Source organism: Nelumbo nucifera, chromosome 7 (assembly GCF_055504915.1).
Source record: "Nelumbo nucifera cultivar China Antique chromosome 7, China Antique-T2T, whole genome shotgun sequence".
Lineage (NCBI taxonomy): Eukaryota > Viridiplantae > Streptophyta > Magnoliopsida > Proteales > Nelumbonaceae > Nelumbo > Nelumbo nucifera.
This window is the reverse complement of record NC_142655.1, coordinates 5,742,216-5,768,261: the sequence shown is the minus strand read 5'-3', so window position 1 is coordinate 5,768,261 and position 26,046 is coordinate 5,742,216. Positions and strand designations below refer to the sequence as shown.

General features: G+C 36.8%; 1 protein-coding gene across 4 annotated transcripts in view; it reads right to left on the bottom strand.

Moving 5' to 3' along the window:
- Positions 1-10,087: 10,087 nt before the first annotated feature.
- LOC104597412 (folate-sensitive fragile site protein) overlaps positions 10,088-26,046 on the bottom strand; it is a 53,495-nt gene continuing 37,536 nt past the window's right edge. For 2 of the 4 annotated variants that reach the window (XM_088891452.1, XM_088891454.1), the window contains 5 exons: positions 21,237-21,295; positions 19,272-19,339; positions 13,506-13,586; positions 13,325-13,389; positions 10,088-10,550 (listed from right to left, as the gene is read on the bottom strand). In XM_088891452.1, coding sequence (XP_088747578.1) covers positions 10,312-10,550; positions 13,325-13,389; positions 13,506-13,586; positions 19,272-19,339; positions 21,237-21,295 — 512 coding nt within the window. In that variant the 3' untranslated portion in view covers positions 10,088-10,311. The remainder of the gene's footprint in view (positions 10,551-13,324; positions 13,390-13,505; positions 13,587-19,271; positions 19,340-21,236; positions 21,296-26,046) is intronic. The other 2 variants (XM_088891453.1, XM_010258919.3) reach the window with 2 other exon arrangements.

Here is a 26,046-nt window from a genome sequence, read left to right as displayed (position 1 = left end):
ATAGGGTCAGACTCTTAAATTGCCTTGTTACGGGCAGCGGGCAGGCCCTTATTTGTTGGTTTCATTAAAAACAGTTCGGCGTTTAGGACGGTGACCCCAAGAAGAAGAACAGGTCTCTCTCATTATGAAATGGGAAAGTGAGTGGTACGTGCATCGGATGGGTCCCGCTTAACGAGATCACACGTGCTAAAAGTTGACAAGTGTAGGTACGTGCTTACATTTGTTTTGATGGAGATTAATTATAGGTTCCACGTGGCAAAAGTTTGATTGAAGAATTTGTCGTTTCCAAAATTGGGTCAATTTACTCATATTCGTGGTCGATTCCAAGCGTGCGGTGGTGGGTTACTTTGGGTTGGCAACACAGTGGAGTCCGGATCCAAATCCCTAGACCGTTTCAAGTTTCGACATGATTTGTGTCCACACATTTCATACATGTTGAACTCTAGTTTTGGTGGATCCAGCATTACAGTGAGATGTGTGGATATAGATCATGTTGGAATCGTTTCCGAGGGGGTTCCAACTCCGCACAATCCGGTTTTTTGGTTGAGATTGATTGTGGATTAGATGTTGTATGGATGGCAGTTAACATTTTCTAGGAAGTTGTTTTGGAAAACGAGGAAAACTTCTTTAAACGTTTTCTTTAAAATTCAGCGCCATTAGGCGCCGCACCATTTTTAGCGTTTTTTTTTTTTTTTTTTCTGATAAAAGGTTCTGACATTACCCGAGAAGAGAAAATATTTATTAATTAAACAATAAATAGGGCATTTTTTTGTTAAACGCTTATTTAACACTAAACTGGCATTATTGTTTCAAAATATGCCATTTGATACCAAACACCATCTTAGTGAGTGTTTGGCATCGATGTCATTTCATGAGAAAATGACACCATATCAGAAAAAGTGGTACTTCAGAGAACGGCACTTGTTTGGTACCGTTTTTTTTTAGAGAACATTGATTTAGACCATATCTTAAAAATCAGAAAAGTGTGGTTTGAAGCAATGCCAAATTTGATGTTTTCTCAAAAGCAATCCATTACTACCATTGGTAGTAATGATGTGACATCAATGTGGTATCATCTTGAACATTATATAGTATGACCAATGTTAAAAATTGTTCTATGATAATGATGCCAAACAAAATCAGTGTTATTTTCTTAAAAAACTGCCTATATGACAACACCGCTTCTAAACAAAAAATAAACACTGTTTTTTCAGAAAAAATGGACCTTACAACTCATAAATGGCCATCACCATTTTTATGAGAAAACGGTAAGTCTTCCCAGCACCTACTTAATTGGTTAGCTTAGCTATTAAGGGGGTAAAGCCAAGGGTGGTGGAGGGGGCCATGGCCCTTCTATGCCTTTGAAAATTGAAGATCTCCACAACACTCGTTTAAATCCAACTTATATTTCAGCAACTTTTTAATTTTCGTCCCTTCAACAAAAAATAGCTCCACCCCTGATTGGGAGTATCGTAAAAGTGCTGCTACCAGATTGAAAGAGTAGCCCATATAAAATTTGGGCCGAACAAAAGGGTTATGTCATCCAAAACTTGATAATCTTCTTTTACCAAAAACTCAGTTGACAATAAAAGAATGTTGGGTAACATATAACTAAAAGGGCATGATCTACTTAAGTTATGTTTGGTTCGATAGAAAATAACAGAAACAGAATGTTGAGAAGTTATTACGAAAACTTCTGAAATTCATTTAAGTGCATTTCCTCGACTTCTGTAAGTATGACTCGGAACCGAAATCATTCTAGTTATCAGTTTCTAGGCTAACAGTTTGATCGTGAAATTCAAATAGATGGACCATTTTGACAAAAAAATAATTAAAATAATAAAACAGTCAAAAACCGTTGAACGGGTTGAACGAATCAACAGTTCAACTATTTGGGTCAATGAGTCATTGACCAATTCAACGGTTTTTGACTAAAAACCAGGTTTGGGATAAAATAAAATTGATTGTCTGACAATTCCTGAGCCAAATGGTCTAATCATCTGGATCAATAGTAATTCGAACACCATGCTCCATGTCAAAACCAAACACAGCCTTAGTTCAACAATTATCCTCCATACGGCTATCCCTTTGCACATTGGATTAGTTCGTGCATGAGGCATATTCATTTTCTTAGTTTAAAAGGTAAAAACTACTTAACTACCTACATGAGAGGGCTTAATTATTTTAGATATGGCTGAATGGCTGAAGTGGTTGTACCGAATAGTTTAGTGGTATGTCTTCTAGTAGATAAAACATAAAATACGCCAAAATATTAAATGGGATCATATTAGATTGGTGATCAACCTAATGTGCAATTCAGCAATTAAATAATAATACCATTCGACCACTTAAGTCTTCAACCAACAAAAGACCTGGGTGCCGCCTCTGGCTGAAATTTGGTGACAATTTTCAAGTATTGGGGCCTCAACCATTTTGCCACGTGGAAATTCAAAGAACTTGACTACAAGCAAGTAGCAAGTAGCAAACCCTAACCCTCGCCCATATATCAAAGCGAACAATTTTTGGGAGTTGGGATCCTATGCTTGTACTGTGCAATTAAAAAAACACATCACATCAACACCGTACAATGGAACCCACGATGTGGCTGACGTGGTGAATGATGATTGGTTTAGAATCCTACTGTCTACTATAAAGGCACAGGGTTACTCTTTGGCTGATGAAACAAGGGAATAGACAAATAAGGAGAGAACGTGTGGTTGGCAGTGTGAACTGTGAAGTGTGAAGGACTCTGACGAGAGCCAATGCGGTGCTGTGCGAGAACTGGCTGGCAAAAGACATGGTGGCGTAGTCTAATAGGGGGAGTAGGACGAGTAGCCGAGGAGCAAGCGTACGGTTGGGAGCAAGACGTCAACAATGAATTACAGCCCAAACCCAACCCAACCCAGCCCTCACCCCACATCCCCACCCACACTTATCTCACACCTCCTTTTTAGCCTTTTCTATCAAAGTGTCAAGAGTCAAGACCTGATAGCTACCACGCCTTCAGCCTCTCTCTCTCTCTCTCACTTTTTTATTTTTGAGATTGGATCTCGCGCCAACAAAATACGTTTCAGCATCCTTCCAACATGATGTGATACCGCACATCACATCTGATACATAGCGGGTTTCATTTTATTGTGGACCTCAAAAGATATGCGATCTCAAATCATATATATTAGAAGGCTGTTGATGTTGGAACGCATTCTGCTGGCAGTACCAGTATATCCCAACTCCACTTTTTTAGCTTAAAAATGATCAAACACACGGACACAATCGTGTGTGAACCGGGCCTCGACTTTAAAAGAAGGTAAATGAATGGATGCTCTTGCTCATTCCAATTGGTTCGGGTAAGGAGTTCGTTCTGCGGGTTCAGATATGGGTATTGGATCCGGGAAGGGGGCCATAGGATTCTGATGTAAAACCTAGAGTTGCATTCGGGAGGGAAGGGCCAATCCTATTTTGTCTCGTACGATACTTTCTCAATTGCCACGTGGACAACTATTATAATCCTTGTCAGCTCTTATTGCTGCGTCCTCGAATGCCCCACTGTCAGACTCAGATGGCTTCTGAGTAATGTTTAGAAAAATGAGGCTTGGGATTAGGGGACATAGGATCCACAAAGCTGTGTCTGCGGCTCCACAACTTGCGACAAATCCCATTTTCAGAGGATGGGGACCCACCATGCATAAGATGGCTGTAATTTTTTTTTTTTTTAACATAGGCTTTTCTCTCTTTTATATCTGGTGTCCACTAGTCCCAGTCTGCTCATTATTAAGTCGGGTTTGATCATAATTTTATGCCTATTAGTTCAGGGTCGGGACCAATTTTTTTTTTAGGCCAGTCTTGGGCTTTTTCAAAAAAGTTTAGTCCGAGCCTGAACTCGATTTGATATTATATATTAAATAATAAAAATATATTTTATTTAATAAAAAATATATACAATATTTTTTTTTATTCTTCTTTTTTTTTTAATTAATAGTGAAATGTTTAATATTTTTGAGTTTTAAAGGTTTTTAATATAAATAAAACACTTTTTTATTGAATAAAAAAAATCTGTTTTCAAATTCTGGCCGGGCTCGGGCTCAGGCTCGGGCTTGGGCTTCAGGCATTATATAAGGACTGGGCTCGGGCTCAAGATTTAGGCCGGGTTCAAACTCGGGCCTAAGTGCATTCTATTGATACATATACAAAGCCCAACTCGAACCCAGCCCGGCCCATGAACAGGTCTAATTTTCACTATCTCTTTATGTTTTTCAAAGTCTCTCTCCCTCTCTCTCTCTCTCTGCTTTGAAAGAGTCTTCGCTTTAGGGTTTCCTTGGTTATTTCTCTTTGTCCACCTTTTGTTGTCCTTTCATCTTTGATCGTTTTTGGGGTGACTCTTGGAGGACCTATCCCCTTTCTTTTCTTCTCCCTCTCCCCCTCTCTTCTCCATTCTTCTCCGCTTCTCCTTTTCCCTCGCTCCTCTCTCTCCTTGATTTTCTTGTTCCACACTTTCGTTCTTTCCTCTCACTCATTCTTCTCCTTTACCTTTCTGTTCTTTTATGCAGGAATTTTGATACAAGAGACTAACTCTTCCTTGAAGAATTTGGTGTTGGGCGGTGGTCTTTATTGCTTTTTTGGCTTTCATCGCCAATGGCTGTTTCCAGAGTGTATTTCACTAGCAATTACAGTTCCGACGGTTACAGTCTCAAATGATTACAGTTCCAACAGTTACAGTTTCAGATGGTTACAATTCCAGTGGTTATAGTTCTAGCAGTTACAGTTCTGGGTGACTCCAGTTTCTTGGTGCGAGTTGCCACTGTCTTTATCCCTCACTTTCAGTGGTTGGAGATGCGCTCAATTGTTTCTTCTATTGGTGATTCTGCCTCACCTTATGTCGGTTGCAGAAGTTTCTTTTTTTTCTTTCTCTCTCCTTTATCCACAGTCTATATTTGATCCTTACTTCGTGGTAGAAGAGTTTTAAGGGGTTAATATATGGTTGAACCGTGATTGGATTAGGACTATTAATAGGTCAGGTCTGACTTAGGACAGAATGGACCAGTCCTTGATCGATAATATAGACTCAGAAATGAACCAATTATTAATTGGGACAATCAAGTTTTATCCAACTTGACATCTCTAATTATGATAATAAGAAATTGGAACTTCATTTGTAATATCATAATATCTTAACAAAAATGACAGTAAATTGTTTATGTATTGATATCATATAAGTAAAACAAGTCTTTTTTTCAAAATGATCTTATATATTGAATGAAATTTACCCTTTAGAATATAAAATATAACAAATATTAAAAGAAAAACCGGGAGACCTTTATATATTATTAATTACATAATCGGTTCAGAGTAGCAAAAACCAGTCCTCACCCAATTGCAATCAGAACACAAACCACTGAACCAGAGCAAACATAACCGGTTCAGTCAGTTTGGGTTCTTTCGTGCAAATAGTGAGCATATGGTGAGTTCGGATCTCCTGCCTACACAAATTCTGTTCACATTTATCGCAGCCACACATAGAAAACATCTCATCCTCTGCATAGTATTATGCAAGGGGAGATGTTCCCAATTCACGGGGGGTAATGTGTTATGGGTAAACGTGGGCAGGGTTATCCTGGACAGGAGATCTAAACAGCGGTAACCCGCATAAATACATTACAAAATAAAGGGCAAAATAGTGAGCACATGGTACACCCTGAAATTGCTTCACGGCATCTTCATCCTTCAATAGGGAAGCTTCCCAGTAGACTCAAACTTTTGAGGTGGTGAAGCAGCCAATTTCAACTTTCAAGGTCGTCATCCCAAACACCAAGGATTGTTGAGAAACCTGTACATTCCCTCAGGGAGTCTCTTCTCTGTTCCTAAGCTTAGATTGAACAAAAAGGTTACTACTCTTAGCCCTAATAGATTGCCCATTTTCTTACTCAAAATTTGATGAAAGAGTTGACTCAACTCGATTGAATGACAAAAGAGATGGTTTCTGTGTGCATAGGAAGAAAATTGGCGCCAAGGATCACCTGTCTAGCTCTAGTCCAACGTTATCTCATTGCAAATATACCAATTGCCCCATTTCTTTCAATATAAAATGACAAAAAAAAAAGTTAGAGTACAAACCAATTTTCAGAGTTCATCATTCCCCTTCTTTTAAGTGCTAACAGGTTATGTTAACAAAGTGACTTTAATTCCTAGAAATTGGTTCTTAAGCAGTGTTTTAAGACTCAGATCAGATCAGATGGTCAGACCATGAAAATCGGGAATCTTTAGACATTTCGGGTTCCAATTAAATGATGGTTTTCATGAATTGAACGGACTAACCACCCAGTTATTTATAAATTATTCTGGAGTTAATTAGAAATTATTTAATGATCTTGATATTCTTTAATTTCTTAGAAATTCTTGGTGAATAGGTGTTTATCCAGTAAAACGTCCATTCCCTAGCCCCTCTAATGGCACTGATGGCAGTAGTTGTTGCTCACACTATCTTCATTATTATGCTCACTTCCTTAAACTAAATTAATCTCCTCCAAATATGTATTAATTAACTTTAGAATTAAAATTTCCAAACCATGTAGATTTTCACATTCATTTATCTATTTTTTTAATAATATATTTGATTGATTGATTGATTCCCAAATTCTGTTATTCAGCAATGCAAAAGCCTGGCTATAGACCCATAATTAAAAGTGGCCTTAAACCCTATACCTTTTGCAGCTGTCTCTCATTCAGAGGACGCAGACCCACCATTAATTGGTCTAAAAATCAGCTTTAATCATGGTATCATCTTTTTGTTTTTTACTATAAATTTGGACAATGGAGAAAAGATCTATTACAACAAGTATTAAAAACTTCAGAGTGATCATGCAGATTTTTGTCTAGGCCTCTTTGCCGGGAACCATTAACTGGTGTGGGCATTCCCTGGGTGTTTGAAAGGTCTGAAATAATATCCCACAACTCTCGAGGAATAATAATAATAATAATAATAATAATAATAATAATAATGTACAAGTTTCATATGTTTCCTTGATTAAGTTAAGATTTTAAAATTTAATTGATTCAATCCCTTTGGAAAAGCCTTAGTATCTAGCCCAACCATTTGTTTTAAACTAAAAGTAATTCCATTAATCAGTTTCCACTGCTACATGTATTCTATGTGATTCGTCCCAATCCATATCTGTGGACCTTTAGTGTTTTACTTGATAGTTTTAGTTAAACAAATATTTCAATAAAAAACAAAGAAACAAGCATTTGGATCTTACAAGTTCATATTTGCCTAAGACTTGGCTTTATTCAATGTATGGTTTTAATCAGGTCAGATTCAGAATGGATCCAGCCACATCCAAATCCGATTTAATTGGATTGGATCCAGATTTAATTCGATCCATTTTATATTTCTTAAAAAAAGAAAAAAAAAATTAAAAAGTTAATTACTTTTTGAATTACTTATATAATAAATTTATACAAATATAAAATATTGATCTTATTATATATAATTTAATATTAAATAGATAATTTATTATTTTAAATCTATTTTTATATAATTACATAAATAGATAGACTCGGATCTTAATCATATGGGTATTGGATCAAATTTCAGACTTTCGAAGCATTGGCAGCCCTAGTTCAAATGGCTAGTGGGGAGAAAATATCGTTAAAGCCAAGCCTATGAAAGAAAAGAAAGAAGAGATGAAGTTCAATTGCTAACAATGGGTGAACCTGATTTTTAAGTGTGGATTAATGAAGAGCTTCAACAAAACTTTGTTGTATCAATTTATTTTATCTGTGCCCAAAGTTCAAAATATTACAATGTATAGTGTATTCCAACATACAGTTTTCAGGGTCACTCATACACTTAATAAAAAAGAAAACCTAGGATGCTGTTTGGCAAGTTTTTTAAAAAGATTTTTCAAACAGCTCAGATGGTCAAAAGATGTATTGAGATTTTGGGGTCTTATTTTTAAAGGTAAAGACCATTTGGCAAGTGGCTTGATCTACTGGGCTTTTAAAAACACATTTAAAGGCTGTTTATCACGTTTATCACACAAAAAGACCAAAAAATACTTCATTTGAAGCTTTTCAAAATTGAGCATTTTTAGTTTTTTCACGTCTCTCCGTGCATGAATCTTCTGGTCTTACCAGATTTTGGTTACCAAACTGAAAAAGACCAATTTTTTGTCTTTTAAACTTACCAAAGCCCAAAAAACTGCACAGAAAGACTTGCCAAATGCCACCTTGGCTGTGCCATATGTGTACCAAGCGCATGCTTAAGAAAACCTAGTTTTCCATCCTTTGGGATATCATGTAGGAGATCACATCTGCGCCCCACAGAGGGTGCCCCACATATGCTCTACTGCATATCCCAACCATGTATTGGGAACATCTCCCACTGACAACTTGGAAGATGTTCCATGCACACTGAGATGTGCATGTGGGGCACCCTCTGAGGCGCAGATATGAATTCATCACGTAAATCGAGGATTTTGTTCTGGTTACAGAGAAAAGATAAAAAATGGAACTGAAACCATTTCCTGATATCACAACCAGAATTGGAACACCTTACATGATGCAACAGTGCTTTAGAATGTGAAGACAAAGCACAATATTAGTCAACCGGCCTAACTAGAAATAAATGAATTCTTAGCACAGGTCATTACATCCTTCCTCATATACATTAGGTTGCAAAGTTCAAGCTGAAAGCTGAAATGATTCAAACTACTTTACTGAACCAGAAAATTAACTTCACCACATATGGAGGACCATCCTCTTCCACAAAGTTGTCATTGGGCCAATAATTACCGCTTGACGAAGGTAAGATCTTGGGCGTAATGGACAAGTAATGAATCATCTCGTCATAAAGCAGACGATGAGGGTTCATATAATTCGTACTCATTTTTTATACCTCTAGGCTCCTTGTAACAAAAGCCTATTACAAGTTTGCAAAAGGCCTCTTCAATCACACAGGACAAGCAAGACATAACACCCTTGACAACCTTTATTTGGCGGGAAATAAAATTATTTATGATACATCCCAAGTTCGGCTTCAGTCAGGACATTCGAGCAGCCTTTACTGCCATGCATTGAGAATATCTCCATACTTATGTGCTTTATTTCATGGGAAGATATTCTTATTGCATGGTTGCAAAAAACTGTTAGAACAGTGTGGGGACAAGGCCCATAATAATAGTACTGCCATTGAAGTCTTAAACTCATCCTTGAGCTCCCTTACACAGAACAGCAGTGGAGAAATTAATCTGTAAGGCTGCATTCGATTGCACTGTTTCATTTGCACTGGTATAAATAAATGGAAATGCAAATAAGCTTACTGTAAATTCTGTTTGCTTTAACATCGGAGTTGATCTTGTTTTTGTTTATCTCTGAAAAGTAAAATACGAAGTACAATGGTGTGGTCTTACCTTCTTTTTAAGAGAATGGAGGTAAAAGGAAGGTTATTTTTTTGGAAATGAGGTAAGAAGCAAGATGATGTAGTCCCGACTTAATACGAGAGAGAATTGAGGTAGGAGGAAGGTGATGCAAATTTTGTATCAACTTTTAAAATGCAAAATTTATACTGCTAATGAGATAAAATCATAAAACACAAATTTTATCAGGTAGGAGTGCAAATCATTGTCATTATAAAAAACAAATTGATGCAAAACGGAACTGGGTGCAAAATTTGCATTTGGTTTAGGTTTGCACTACAAGTCTACAACCAAATGCAGCCTAACAGCCAAATCGGAACACGATTGCCTCAGAGGCGACATCATCCTAGGACAAAGTTTCTGATGTTGCTTACTATGTATCCATACGTACAAAATGAACAGAATCTTGTTCCAAATGAAAGGAACCGATATATGGGCGAGTTGTGATAATGCACAAATTTCCATGTTTTGAGAATCCAATTTGAAGTAAATCTGGGAAGAGGCTGATAGATACGGTTTCATGCCAGTAAGGCAGTAACACAACTTTAAGGCTGGCCAGGATGTGGAAGCTGATCATACATCCTTTGAGAACTAAGATCTCCAATGATTCACTCTAAATGATGCAGATATCCATACTAAACCATGTTATCCCATGCATACATCATCCCATGATATCTCAGAATGTTGTTCTATTGTGGCGCAATAAAAAAAAAAAAAAAGTAATTCTGTTATTCTCATCTATTCAAAGGAAAACACAAAAGCAAATCTAAAAAACTCGATTGGCATTGGAGTTTTTCACTATCACCAAATCAAACATGATTTTAAGATGAATTTTCTTGAAATATATTACTCCAAATTCCGCAAGTCTATAGATCATGCCCACCAACTTTCTCTATTTCTATATCATGTTATGGTACATAAGGGCTTTTGGAAGAGTGCTTTTGTTCAGCTTAAGATCATGGAAACATTCCTTCCATAAACTCATCAAAGTTTTCATCATTGATTTTTCGATTATCTGTTGAAGTTGAAGCTTTCTTTCCTGCCCATATAATAAAGAAGTATTTCTCTCAAAGTTAGGCAGAGACACGGGAGATGAGCTGCAAAAGCAGTAACCATGGTCTGCAAGTATTCTACATCCTACAAATCAGGCCTCATTCGAAGCAAGAATGGTGAATTTGAGAAAACAGTTTCAAACTTTGTCAGAAACGACTATTGAGATGGAAGCATGCTCATAAGATTAATTAGAATAAATTGTTAAGTGACCTCATAAAATACTTCGATGCATTGAGAAGCCATTTTTCAATTATTAGCATATAACTAAAAAGAGAGTCAGAATAAATTATGAACATTGTAGCAGCAGATTCAACTTCTATACAGTAATAATTCACAAAATACTCAAGGATAACAATATATCATTTTTTACCACCCCACAAGCTAATACCAAGATCTGAACAATAAACTCAGTTTCTTAGTTGATTTCCATCCATACCACTATTCAAATGGTTCAAGAGAATGACCAATCAAAAAAAGGGTTCAAAAGAATGGAAAGATATCATTAGGGATGAAACTACTATATGATGTAACCCGAGTGTAAAAATTTATGAACATGATAAGCATTTTAAACCATTTGATAACAGCTGGAGTGGTTGAACTGAAAAGTTTATTGCTTTGTCTTTTAGTGAATATGTTTTTTAAGGAGAATTCTGGGCTCTTTAATGGCTGATATTTTATTTTTTAATAATTTTATTCACTAAAAGATAAAGCAATAAGGCATTCAGTTCAGCAACCCAAGCAGTTATCAAATAGCCCTGGCTGCACCCCTTTTATACCATTTCCAAACTATGTTCTTCACATACACTCAGAATTGTAGTGAAACCGAAAAAAGATAAAGCCCATCAAAACAACAAAGACTGAAGGGACTTGAAAATTACAGCTTAACTATCAAAAAATGGGGCTTTTCCTATTTATTATTTTAACCGAGTTCTGTTTAACCCTTATTTTGCTAGCCTATTAGCCATACTGTTTGCTGACCTTGGATACCATCTCTAATTTGTTCAGTTCCAAAGCCAGCTGTTTGACCTCCCTCATGATAATGTTTATATTTCCAAGGGTCTGGATAGTTCCTTCTCAACCAACCTACAATTACATGTGAATCCCCTTCTAGAACTGCCAATATTTCTGCTTGAGTTGAACTACCAAAACCAATAGGTTCCAGATAACAATGTTGGTTGGAGTCACCTTGTTCATTATCATCATCATCTAAGCTTTGTCCCAAATATATGGGGCTGGCTATATGAATCCCTGTTTCACCATTGCATTCTGTTCAGTGCCATATCCATCATTAAATTTTGGGTGCTTAAAAAAATTCTTACTACTACCCAAGTTCTTTTTGGTCTGCCCCTAGCTCTTTAGACACTTCCACATGTAACAGATCACTTCTTCTAACTGGTGCTGTAGAAGAACACAAAGAATTAGAAAGAACGAACCTGGATAGTTTACAATGTATTCCACTTGGTCTTCTTAAATATTAAACAACTAAATGGAAATCAAACAAAAGGCCTGGACTGTGCATTAGACTCACATAGATTGTTCTTCCCCTTATCAGTATATAATAGGTTTTTGTGGTCTCTTCCATAAAGCGGAACATATGCTTCCTGCATATACAATTATACATAGTGCTCTGCCAAGTAAAATTACCAACTTTTCAGGCTTCTAGAATAACTTAGACCTTCTTCAGCTCCTTCACCACACCAGGTAACATTCTTTAGATAAATAATCAAGGCATGAAGAGGGCCCCAAAACCAAAAGGGGCCTTGAAAGTGTACTATCCAAGATAGAGTACCATGTAAATACAAAGTTGATTTGGTTAAGACCACTAAAGACCTGCAATGCCAGAACTCCATCCATAAAAAGGCTGTAATGCATCCTCATCAACATCATGAACCTTCCTAAACCTTCAAAAATCCCTTCATTTCCTTCCTTCCAAAACCATCCACCAAATAGCAAAAGGTACTACGTTCCAAAGAAAGGAACACCTACAACCCATCAAAGATTGAGGATTGCTTCACAGATCAGGAACCCAACTCCAAGGGCTCTGAAAAGGGGAACATTAAAATTCCCATGAGACAAAGTGATGTAGCAAAAATGAGAAGGATAATTCACCAACTCCACCGATCTAAATAAATAGGACAAAAAATGCTAACACCACTCTAATTGCCCTTCCAAAATCAGATTCTTGGTTATACTTGACAAAACAATTTCATAATCTTAACATGCTACTTTTACGCCACCGTTCAACAATAACCTACTTTCTACACATTTCAGAGATTTTAAAATTATACTCATTTTTCAATGACAATTGTAATGTTACCTGGAAAAAGATAGAAAGCACAAATTTAGACAACAACTGCCTTATACATGTACCTGGCACTGACATTCTCAGAAATTTCATCAGTGGCTATGGTCTATGTGACTTCTCCTACCTATGCCTCATCTTCAAGGCATAAAACACCATGAACAGGAAGTCATCAAAACAAAGAAAATGAATGGGTGTTAAAGCCTTCTAGAATGTTCCACCTTCGCAGGTGCAACAAAAGAAAACCATTTTCAACTTCAACAAAGTCCGATATCCACCCCCATAAGAATTAAGAAGATTATGAACATGGCCTAGTACCTTGCAAACTTTCTTCATTAAAGATGCTTAATGCAACCATATAATAGTTTACAAAGAAAATTAACATATGAAAAATAAAGTGAAAAAATAACAGAAGCTAATATCATTTGAAGTGAACTTGGATAAAATAAGCAGGAGATAGAAACAAGGCAAAAGGTCGAGAAAAATAGCTAATCAATAATAGGAATTGCTTACACCAAAATAAAAAGCAGAAGTATAAATGGTAGTAAGATGGAACCTTTTCTCCTATTATTTTTTGTTTCATACTCATCATCTGAATCACCATCGACTTTTGTTCTTTCCCTAAAAAAACCCCTAAAAGTCAGCTCCTACAATAGAACATAAAAGCCTGCAAGCCTTCATTGCTTTCATCTATAACAAAAGATAACAGTAGGAGTAAAAAATACTCCAGTTAATACCTCTTTCTATTGAGTTTTTCTTTCTCTTTTCTTTCAAATTGCTCTTCTTTCCGTTTTTTGTACACAAGCTTCTCTGCACATCTACAGATTTTCTCACCCAAAAGTATGCCATTAGTGCATAGCAAAAGCATATATTATGGAATTAATAAAAGACAGTAAAATTGAAGATCATCAAGCAAGCAACTTAATACAACATGCCATTCATAGCGGAATTGAAGACTTCTGTAGCATCCCTTGTATTGATTCCAACCATTACATTTATGATGCAAGGTAGGTGTTAGAGAAAAGAAATAGAAAATTGGGGGGGGGGGAGGGGGTTGCTGCACTTGATGACTCCAATTAGTACAATCTAGAAATGAAAGATAAGTAGGCCTAGGGGTGTCAGATAAAATAAACAAAGGTTGCCTCCATTAATAACGCCTAGATCCCAACCAACTGAAAAGCAGGGAGGCATGACGCAAATAGAGACAATCTTCCACATTCTCAGAATTTCCGGAAGTAGGACATGGGAGCAAGCCATTAAACACTCCAGCCTTAAATGATTTAGCAATTGACCAGATTTGATCGTTAAATGAGAGAGAGAGAGAGGGATAGATATTTCAAATGAATTTGGTGTTGCCTTCATCCTCCTGCTAATTATTTCTCAGGTAAACCGTTACAAGTTACAATTCATTGCAGAGCTGTTACATTCTTTTAACAACACTGCCGCTTGGTCTAACTGCTTGCTGACTTGGCTTTCTTCTCTTGTAAACCTGATACACAGGCTGGCTATTCCCATACATGGGTCATGGCTCACCACAGGTCTCGGTGCTAACATGCTCTCAGTCCGTGATTTAGTTTTACATGTGATAGAAAGCATGTCTATGTTTTATTGGAGGGTCATAAAAGTGTTGTCACCAAGTGAACATATCAAAACAAAATCACCCAGGCATGCATTCACTGGGTGATTTGGTTTTCAATATGATTTGTTGGAGTGATGCCAAAGCGTTGTGAACATTTGAATTCATCATTCCACATGTTAGGCTACCTTGGAAGTTATAAATTATCAAAATAATGTAGTAGACCCTAGAGGTTGTCTCTATTTTTTCATAAGATACTGGATTGTTCTTGTATCAGTTGAGATAGCAACAAGCATACACTCGCTGCGTGATTTGGTCTTCATTTGATTGATAACATGTATGAGTATTATTGAAGGGTTGCAAGAATGTTCGTGACCATGTGAACTCACCAAAATCAAATCACCCAGGCAGGAACTCACTGGGTGATTTGGTTTTACATTTGATAGACCATATGAGCTCACCGGAAGAGTTGTGGCCATGTAAACCCATCACTCCACATATTAGGCTACGTTGGTGTTTATTGATTGTCATACTACAAAAGTATACCCTATAGATAGTCTCAATTTTTTCATATGATAGCAAGTTGTTCTTGAATCATTCGGGGGTAGCAAGAAAGTATTTTGACAATGTTAACTTATCAAAATCAAATCATCAAGGCATGCACTCACTGGGTGAATTGGTTTACCATATGATGTATGTGAATGCATCCCTCCATATGTTAGGCTACATTAGTATATCTTGATTGTCATGGTAAACTAGTAGACCTACAGGTAGTCTATTTTTTCATATGATAGCAGGTTCTGGTATCATTTGGGGCAGTAACATCAGGCATGCACTCACTTGATTGATAACATGTCTGTATTTTGTTGGAGGGTTGCAACATTGTGACCATATGAACCCATCGAATCCAAATCACCCAGACATACACTCACGGGGTGATTTTTTCTTTTTTCATTTGATCAGTGGCATGCCCATGTTTATTGGAGGACTGCAAGAGAGTGTAGTGACCATGTGAACTCATCTCTCCACATATTAGGCTACTTTGGTATTTATTGTCATAGTAAGGTAGTATAGTAGACCCTTGTGATAGTTTACTTTTTCATATGATAATGGCTTATTCTTATCATTTGGGGTAGCTAGCAACATAAGCCTGTACTCACTAGGTGGTTTGGTTTTCCATTTGATAGATTGCATGTTTGTGTTTTCTTGAGGAGTCACAACAAAATGCAGTGATCATGTAAACTAAGCACTCCACATGGTAGGCTGCCTTGGTATTTCTTGATTGTCATAGTAAGCAAGGTTTAGAATGTCGGTCATCCAAATATAGGAAACATGTCAGGAATGTGGGAAATATTGTAAAAATTATACATGGTGGAAACATTGTAAAATATGCAAAAATATAAAATGATATTTTATGAAATGATAAAAGAACCATAGGCACACATTTTTAAATTATTATTTTGTTCAAAATCATTAAGATTCACAACTACATGATAGAATCAGTTCAAACAAAATTTAAATTCATAAAAAATGCAAATGGCTCTAAAAGATCAACCAAATAATCTATTACACAAACAAAAACTAATGTTTAACTGCAAGTTTGAAATGAATATCAAGTTGGCTCAAATCATGAAAGTTAGCTAGGAAATAACATTACTACTCTACATCATAGTTGTCAAGGCGACGCCTAAGCGACAAAGCACCCTTTGAGGCTCACCTTACCTAATTCGCCAAGCAGTTTTTTACTTTGTATTATAATATACTTTTTTGTTCTTTATTTTTTGAGATTATAATTATAAAATAGACATTATTAAACTACAATAATCACTTTGTGTGTTTATATACTAATTTCTTTTTATTATTTTCTTACATTTTAGGGTTTAATCAACACAAACATTGCTAAATGTTGAATTGAACCCTCAAAGACTTCAACACCTGTATTGCTAAATGCTAAATGCTGTCTTCTTCTTCTTCTTCTCATGAATATGTTGATTTTCTATAAGTTAATACGAACTTTATACTTTTCTTATGAATAATTATTAAGGAAATATGGTTACGGTACCTAGGGCTAGGGAACTACCCTAGGATCTATGTTTTTTACATAAAAAAAAATCCATCGCCAAGGCGACTAGGCAACAAGGTGCCCTCCTGTCACCTAGCCTCGCCTTGGCGCCTTGAAAACTATGCTCTCCATATCTACAATATTGCCACCAACTTATGTTATAATATTGCCTCTTGTACTCTACATAGTCTTGGTAGTGTTTAGTGTTCACTAGGGAAAATGTCGATTCCAGTAAAATTTCATGTCACTATCCATGGAAATAGAAACATGTCATGAAAATATTAGGAAATTTAGGGACATTTTAAACAATGATAGTAAGGTAGTAGACCCTAGAGGTAGCCTCTATTTTTCCATATGACAGGTGGTTCTTGTTGTTTTATCATTTAGGATACTAACAGTAGGCAAGTATCGGTTAGGTGATTTGATTTTTCATTCGATTAGCATGTCCTAGATTAATTGGAGTGCCACAAGAAAGTCTTGTGACCATGTGAACTCATTGCTCCACATGTTAGGATACATTGTATTTATTGATTATTAGTAGTGTTTTAAAAGGCGTGGGAGGCATATGCCTTGAGGCGCACCTCCAGGTGAGGCGCTCCCAAAACACCCTAAGGCGTATGCTAGAGGCGCTGACACCTTCGAGGCATATGCCTCAGGTGCAAGAGGCGTACACCTCGTGATTTTTTTCATGAGGCATGCTAGAGGCATACACCTCATGCACACCTCATATAAAATGAGTGAAAAAAAAAAGAAAAAAAAAGGAAAGGAAAGGAAAAGAAAAGAAAGGAAAGGAAAAGAAAAAGAAAGAAAGAGAAAAAAAAAAGAGAAAAGGAAAGGGAAGGGAAGAAAAGATAAGGGGAAAGAAAGTGGTCTGCCCTCGGCCCCTTCGGTTGGGGGCTTCGCCCCCCCGACCCCCGTTTTTAAGACCCCCCTTTCAACTAGTGTTGTGCATCTTTATTCTTCCTAATATAAAAGATTTTTATTAAAAGTAAAGAAAAAATGAGATCCCCCTTCCTTTTCTTCCTTCTTCCTCTTGACCCTCATGCCATGTCTCTGTGTTTTAAAACATTGATTATTAGAGAAAGGTAGTAGCCTCTAGTCTTTATTTTTTGTAGGGGTGCAAGTCAAGCTGGGTTGGATCAGGTTGAGGTCAACCCTAACCTGACCAAAGTTGTTGAACCCCTAACCCTAAAACTTTGGATTAGGATCAGCCTGGGCTCAGGTTGGTCCAACTTCTCTCTTCCTTTTGTCAAATGTGCTTATTTCCTAGATTCTTAAGGGTTCATGTTACTCAATACTAGCATTATTATGTGTAAAACAAAATGGTTATCATGTTTTAGGAAAAAAAATTGCCTTCAAACCTAAAGTTTTTGGCATAGAATATATATCCATGCATGTATAGATAGATAAATGTAATATATACATAAATAAATAAATACTTGAAGTGAAAAAAAAAACATAAATACATAGATATACACATTTATGGATGTATACATGCATGAATAGAAAATACACATAAACATAAGTACTGACAACCATAAATACATATTTTTCACACATGCATAAATACATATTTATATAACATTTATACATGCAAATTTGAAGTTAAAACAGGTTTGGGTTGGTCAAGGCCTCAACCTTAATCCAAAATATGCAGCCCGAATTTAGGGTAGTAACAGTAGGCACGCACTCACTACATTATTTGGTTTTCCATTTGATTTGTAGTGTGTATATGTTTTATTGAAGGATCACAAGAAAGTGTTATGACCATGTGAACTACTCAAAACCAACTCACCCAAACATGACTCATTGGGTGATTTAATTTTCTATATAATTGATAGCATGTTGGTGTTTTATTGAATGATTGCAAGAAAGCATTTTGACCATGTGAATTCATATCTAGAGTAAGGTAGTAGACCCTAGTGGTAGTCTTTATTTTTTTTTTCATTTGATAGCGTGTTTTTCTTGTACCATTTGGAATAGCAACAGCAAGCATGAACTCACTAGATGATTTGGTATTTCATTTGATCGATAGCATGTTTATATTTTATTGGGGAGTCACAGGAAAGTGGTATGACCATTTGAATTCATTGCTACACATGTTAAGCTACCTTGGTATTTCTTGATTTTCATAGTAAGATAGTAGACCCAACAGGTACTCTCTAGTTTTTCATACGATAGCATGCTTTTCTTGTAACACTTGGGGTAGCAACAGCAAGCATACACTCATTGGATCATTTGGTTTTTCATTTGATTGATAGCATGCCTGTGTTTTATTCAATGGTTGCAAGAAAGTGTTGTGGTCATGTGAACTCATCACTTCACATGTAGGGAGGATACCTAGGTATTTCTTGATAGTCAATAAAAGTGTTGTGGTCATGTTCGTGCACATTTGGGGTAGTAACAGCAAGCATGCAGTCACTGGGTGATTTGGCATTTAATTTGATTGATAGCATATTTGTGTTTATTGGGGAGTTACAATAATGTGTTGTGAGTTGTGACCATGTGAACTCACCACTCCACATGTTAGGCTTCCTTGGCATTTCTTGATTGTCATAATAAGGTATTGGACCCTAGAGTTGGTCCCTATTTTTTCATATGATAGCATGCTGTTCTTGTATCATTTGGGGTAGTGACAGTAGGCATGGACTCACTGGGCTTTTTTTTTTTTTAACAGTGACCCACTGGGCATAATTATCACACAAGGACCATTAGATTATTAACAGTTCAGTCTAAGGCTGTCATCTATTTATATAACATCTCTAACTATATTTTACCGAATCACAAAAGTGCAGTTCAGAGATGCCATGAAATGAACAAGTAATAATTTCAAAATTATCACAACCTTGACAGGTACCTACTCACCTCTCACATGCTACCAATTTCACAAGGGCCTGCTTGTTTTCACCTGCTTCAAAGTAGGAAAAGTTAACCTGCAAAAGTAATGGAAAGATGAAATGCAAAGATAAAGCTCTCATTCAAATTAAAATACAAGCAGATTAAGATAGATATCTTTGCACAAGAGGGAGATGTCATTAAGTTTAATTTTCTACCAACAACTAATGAACATAATATTAATTTCCATTAGTCTTTAATGAACATACATATATATGCATGGTTTTTCCCTCAAAGGCTTTTTTGTTTTGACATGTCACTAGCCCTCCTCTCACAAAGAATGCTTTAATACATATTTTGATTCAAATTAAAAAAAAAAAAAAACTATGAAAACGAGTAAAGTGGACATAGAAAAGATACAATTCAAATTTCCTAACAAATTAGGAGGCCAGACCAAATCATTCATATAAGAACCAAATCTAATGTTAATTTCTTATTCAAATTCATATAAAAAAGCAATGCTATCTCCCACATTGATTCATTAGTTTTACTATTGATAATTAATCTTTTAAATTTTCTCCACACCATGTGGATTTGAATCATGTGAGGAAGAGATCAAGATTATCAAGGAGGTCAATAGCTTTACTGATTTCTGAAGGAATCAAAGGACTTGGTGGAGAAGACACCTTCTGTGATGAAAAGGCAGGTGCAAAGAAGGAATGGAAGCAGATAATTGAGAAGATGAAGGTTGTCGTTACCAAAATGGCAGTGCAATAAAAAGCTGAACTAATTATGGATATTAGATTTTGCTAAATATGTTTTTGGTTTTGAAACTCACAATGTTCCCTTTTTTCTCAATTATGTCCAGGATAGAAAGAATTGGGATTTCTTTATTTTGTTTTTTCTACATACATTGTCATTTAAAAGTCAAGGATGCTCAACATGCAAATATTTATGCACATTCAGATCCTTCTAGTTGGGTTTTCAATTGAGGAATCTATCATTGGTAATGTTCATTATCTTTTGTGTTCGCTTAGCCCTTAAAAACTGAGGCATTTTGATTAACTAGGGCTTCTTGGTAAGGGTGTAAGCTGTCTATTAAAGACCTAGCACCATCTTGTAGGCATGAGCATCCTCTTTGAAGGTGGTGCTGCATCAAAGGTGTAGACAAGGCAAAATCAATACTACTTGGATGGAGTTTGGGAGAGATTATTTGAAAAATAAGTGCTTATTGGATAAGTGCCTATTCTAATAAGTGCAAATGAGTGTTTGGAGAAAAAGCACTTATTTCAAACAGGGGTAGTATAGGTATTTTCAAAATGACATGGCAGGCCAAGACAGACCAGAAAGGAAACAAGCACTTAAAAATAAGCCCAAAATTTGGGCTTCTCATATTAGGGCTTACTTCCCAAACACAAATAAGTGCATATTGGTGTGGTCCCGGCCCAAAATAAGTGTTTATTTAAATAAGCACTTATTTTTAAGCACTCCCAAATTTAGCCTTAATCAGTTAATCAGTTGTCCATATTATGTTGAAGGCAGGCAAATACTAGACAACTCTACTGCTTAGATATGACAAGTAGGTAGCTACATTATCCATCAATGCAATTCACCGCTTGATGAAGATGATGCTAATATTCAGTATCACTAGACACATTATCGACAATTTAGTGACAAGGGAACATTGGAACTATCCCCCCAGAGGGTCCTGTATATCCTAATAAGGAAATAACATCAACAATAAATGCCAGATGCAGTAAAAACAGTTTTAACCTTAGTGAACAGTATTTGTTGACCTCTGCCCATGAGCAAAGATCTAATATAGTATACCCATGTTTATATTTATGCACTTGAACTTGTCTATCATAGTTTCCTCAAAAAAAAAAAAAAAAAAAAAGAATTTGTCTATATAAACAGATAAGTCAACAGTTCCTGAATATATTGACAAGAAGCAGAAGTAATCCAGTTATAGTAAACAGATATTCAACAACTTGCCTCATAGCTTGCCAAGCCATCTTTTTCATTGCATTGTTTATTACCGCATATGAACTGCCCTAATGAGCAAGTTTAGTAAGTCAATCTAGGTCCTGCTGTCATAATCAAATATCAAGATGCTCTGTAGGAGTTCAATGATAAAGAATAACGGAGTCCAATGATAAAGAATAACAATATTCTCATTACTTTGATGAATGGGAAAGAGAATACAATCAAAAGTTGGGACTAGAAGCTGTGATATTTGCATAGCCAAAACAAGTTACATCGTTACTGATCAAAAAGATTACACCATTTTTTGTAAGTAAATAACAAAATCATTAAAAAAAAAAGGAATACAATCTAAGATGTGAAGATAGATCACCCAAAAAGCAAAGAGTACATAGAAAAAGAAAAACAATACATCAAACCCCCAAGTATAATTACAAAGAGGATCAAAATTCAACCCCAAATGAAGCTTCTTACAAAGCCCAAAAATTCTAGTATCAGTATCCAATCTAAGATTCTCCTCCTAATAATTGAACAAAGCACTTCTTTGCTTCCTTATCTTCAAATATCTTTCTCATCCTTTCCTTCCAAAGTTCCAATCAGACTGCAAATGACATGCATGACCAAACCAATTTTGCTTTCTTGTTTCCATTCAAAACTGTCCAAGAAGAAAAATTTTCTGCAGTGGAGATTGGAGACCAACAAAAAGGTGAAGCACATCTTTCTCAAAGCTTCTGCAGAAGTAGAAACTGCTCGCCTTTTGAACACCTTTACTCTTTAAGTGATCTTGTGTAAGGATGTTGTCAAGTGCAACCAGCCATACAAAGGCCTCTACTGTGGGGGGAACCGGGTTTCCCCACTCTCCTTCAATTTGGGATCTTTCCACCTGGCTCCTTAGTGAAGACTTTATAGAAAGATTTAATAATAAAGATACCATTCCTGCACTTTTTGCACCACCTTGCATCAGCTCTATCCAACTGCAAATTAGCACCTTGCAACAAAGACAGCAGTCTTAAACACACTCCTCCACCTCCCTCTACAGCAAAGGTCTTCTAAAGGTAGGGCAGCACACAATATTTCCTTGATTAGCTTCAAAGTTTTGAGAGATCATAGTATTCTTCTCACTCAACCTGTACAACCTTGGGCAAATATCACAAAGCCTTCCAATCCCTAACCAATCATCCTCCCAAAATTTTATTCTTTCACCATCACCAACCCACAAAATCACACAATTTAAAAATTCTGAATGAAACTCAATCCCATCCAAACACAAGCCCCATATGATGACCTTACCTCCTTTGAGTCCCACCCAAAGCTAGCCACCCCATACTTACAAGCCACAACTCTTCACCACAAATACTCTCTTTCTGCTCCACACCTCCATAACCATTTAACCAATGGTGCCTTATTAAACACCTTCACCGTTTGAATTCCCAACCCCCATCTTTCTTTGCCCCACATAGCACCTCCCATTTAACCAAATGGTATTTCTTTATCATCATCTTCAAACTCCACAAGAAATCCCTTTGCATCTTTTCTATTGATTCAACCACCACAGCTAGAACTTTGAGCAAAGAAAGACAATATGTAGGTTGATTTGTGAGAACACTTTTTATAAGAGTGATCTTAACTGCAAAAGAAATATATTTTCCTTCCCAACCATCCAACCTTTGATCAATTCTATCCAAAACTGGCTGCCGTGTTGAAACCACTAAAGCCTTCACACCAATTGGTAGTCCCAAATAGGTGAAAGGGAACTCACCTACCAGGCATCCCATTGATCCTGCACATTCTATCAAAAGATATTGAGATATATCCCCAACACCAATCCTCACACACTTGTTCAAATTTATCTTTTGACCTACCAACACTTCAAACATTTAAGAATGGCTCTCAGATTCAGAGACTACTCAGCCAAGCCATCCAGGAAGGCTAATGTATCATCTGCATATTGTAAATGGGAAACTAAACCTTCTCTTCCAACCTTAAAACCTCCCATCATACCTTCATTTTTTTTTTTTGAAGAAAAGTAAGGTAATTTTATTAAAACAACAGAAATTACAGAGGAGCTCCAAAACCGGAGCTAGAATACAGAGAGCCAATCCCAAAACTAGATTACAGCTCAAACAAACTTCTAGACCTCAGATGTGCACCAAGAGCCCTGGTTTAGAACCCTTTCACAGCTGAAGTCCAAGACATTAATTTCCCCACACTAGAAGATAAAAGACTCTCTACATCCTTAGATTTGTTTTGAAAAACTCTTCTGTTTCTCTCTGCCCAGATGGTGCTGATCACTGCTGCAGGAATATCCAACCACACACTTTTTGCCAACTTGGAGAGGCCTTGAAGCTCCCAGCTTCTTAAGAGATCCATCACTTTACTTGGCATGACCCAGGAAGTCCCACAGAAGAAAGAAAATGATCCCACAAGGCTGTTGAGACAGGACAATGGATAAAAAGATGGCTGTTGTCCTCTTCATTTTGACCACAAAGCACACAACCTGAATTTTGAATTTGCATTCCCCTTCTAACCAGATTCAGCTTAGTGAGGTTTCTGTCCAAGGCCACAGCCCAAAGTAGTGCATTTATTTTATGAGGGGGAATCTGGCTCCAAATTTTATCAGCCGGGAAATTCTCATTATTCCCCCCATGACAACTTTTTGGCAAAGGACTTCACTGAGAATAAACCATCCGCCGACCACTCCCAAACCCAGGAGTCTTCTTCCTGCACTTTTAATGTCTGATTTGAAAGCAAAACAAACAGATCCATCACTTGATCCACTTCCAAATCTTGAAAAGCCCTTCTGAAAACAGGATTCCAGGAAACCACATTTTCTCTCAGCTCATAGCAGTCAGCAATCAATGCCTCTTGTCTCTCTGCAATCTGGATCAGCTGTGGGAACAGATCCTCTAAAGAGCTGATATTACACCATTTATCTTTCCAGAATTTCAGGTGATAACCAGACCCCAGAGAACATCCACAGAGAACATCCCAGAGACGGGAGGTTAGAAATGGTTAGCCAGTCCCCACTGTCAGTTTCATATTTAGCTGCTAAAACTTTCCTCCACCAGCTGTCTCTTTCCATAACAAATCTCCATATCCATTTCCCCAACAGGGACCTGTTAAAAGTTTTCAGCTTCCACACCCCCAATCCTCTTTTTTCTTTTGGAGTGCACACCTGATCCCAGTTTACTAAGTGAATTTTCTTCTTCTCCTCCCAACCTTTCCACAGAAATCCCTCCGGAGCTTTTCTAACCTTTGAGCCACTTTTGTTGGGATTGGTAATAAAGAAAGAAAATAGGACGGTAAGTTGGAAAGGGAGCTCTTGAGAAGAGTAATTTACTTAAAGCTTCAGTCACCATCACAAATAACATAGGAGGCATGAGATCTCCCTATCTCAATCCACAAAAGGCCTGAAAAAACTTTGTTGGTGAACTAGTACTGAAAAGGAAACTGCACAAACACGAGCAAAAATCCAGCCTCTCCATTTCTCACAAAAACCCATCTTGTAAATCACCTCTGTTAGAATGCTCGAGTCAGGGGTATTTTGGTCATTCTGGTGTATCTTATTGAAAGTGAAATGTCTATTGTATCTGAGTTTAAGTTATGTGTCCCATCTTCTATGAGGGACAAAATTGTCTTTCTTGTAACTCAAGTTTTTCATGAATAAAAGTCAAGTGGGTCGGCTAGGAGAGTGACTTTTGAACATCCTCTCTTCTAGTCTAGCCGAACACTCTTTTCCTCTCCTTCTCCTTCTTCTTTCTCTTTTCTTTCTTCTCTTTTCTTCTCTACTTTGACCTAGAAACAACTAGGGTTTATTCACAACCTCCTCCAAGAAACCCCATTCTACATGACCATAAGCCTTCTCCATGCCAATTTTACAAATTAAACCCTAAACACCACTTCTAAGTCTTGAGTCAATACCTTCATTGCAACCAAAACCCCATCCAAAATTTCTCTACCCTCAATGAACGCCATTTGGGTAGGGACCACCACCTCATGCAACACTGATCTTAATCTTCTAGACAAAACCTTCACAATAATTTTGTATGGACTAGTGATGAAGCCAATTGGCCTAAAATCCTTCATCCTACAAGCAGCTTCTTTCTTGGGAATAAAGTGAAATGAAAGTTGCACTGGCGCTCTACTCAATCATTTTATCTTCCCATAGCTCCTTAAACATACTCATCATATCTTCCTTTAAGAAACTTCAGCAAGATTTGAAGAAATTCATATTAAAACCATCCAGACCCGGAGCATTATCTCCCTTTAAAGCTTTAACCACCCCCCACACTTCTCCAAATTCTTTGCCTAACCAACTGTCATATAAAATCTTCAATCTTATTGAACTCCATTTCCCCTAACATATACATCCATCTGTAAGAGCCTTTGTATAAATTTTTATGAAAGCTTTGGACCTCTTCTACAATTTCCTCGTTGCTCATCCACCACTCCATCTCCCACATCCAATCTGATAATGCAATTTCTTTTCCTTCTTCCCCTTACCATTGCTTGAAAGAACGAAGTATTCTTGTCACCTTCTTTCAACCACAAGATTCTTGATTTTTCTCCAAGACACCTCCTCAAAATGAATCAATCTCTCCAGTTCCATCCTTAACAATTCACTCATTTCTTCCCTCCTTTGTTAGATTATCCTCTTCCCTCATTCCATCCAACCTGGCCATTTTCTCCAAAACCTTCTTTCTTCTCACTTCTATGTTTCCAAAAACTGGTTTGCTCCATGCTTCCAAGTCTTCTTTAAGCATGTATAACTTTTTCATCATCATGAAACCTGCCCTTGAATTTAATAGCTCTTCCACAGATT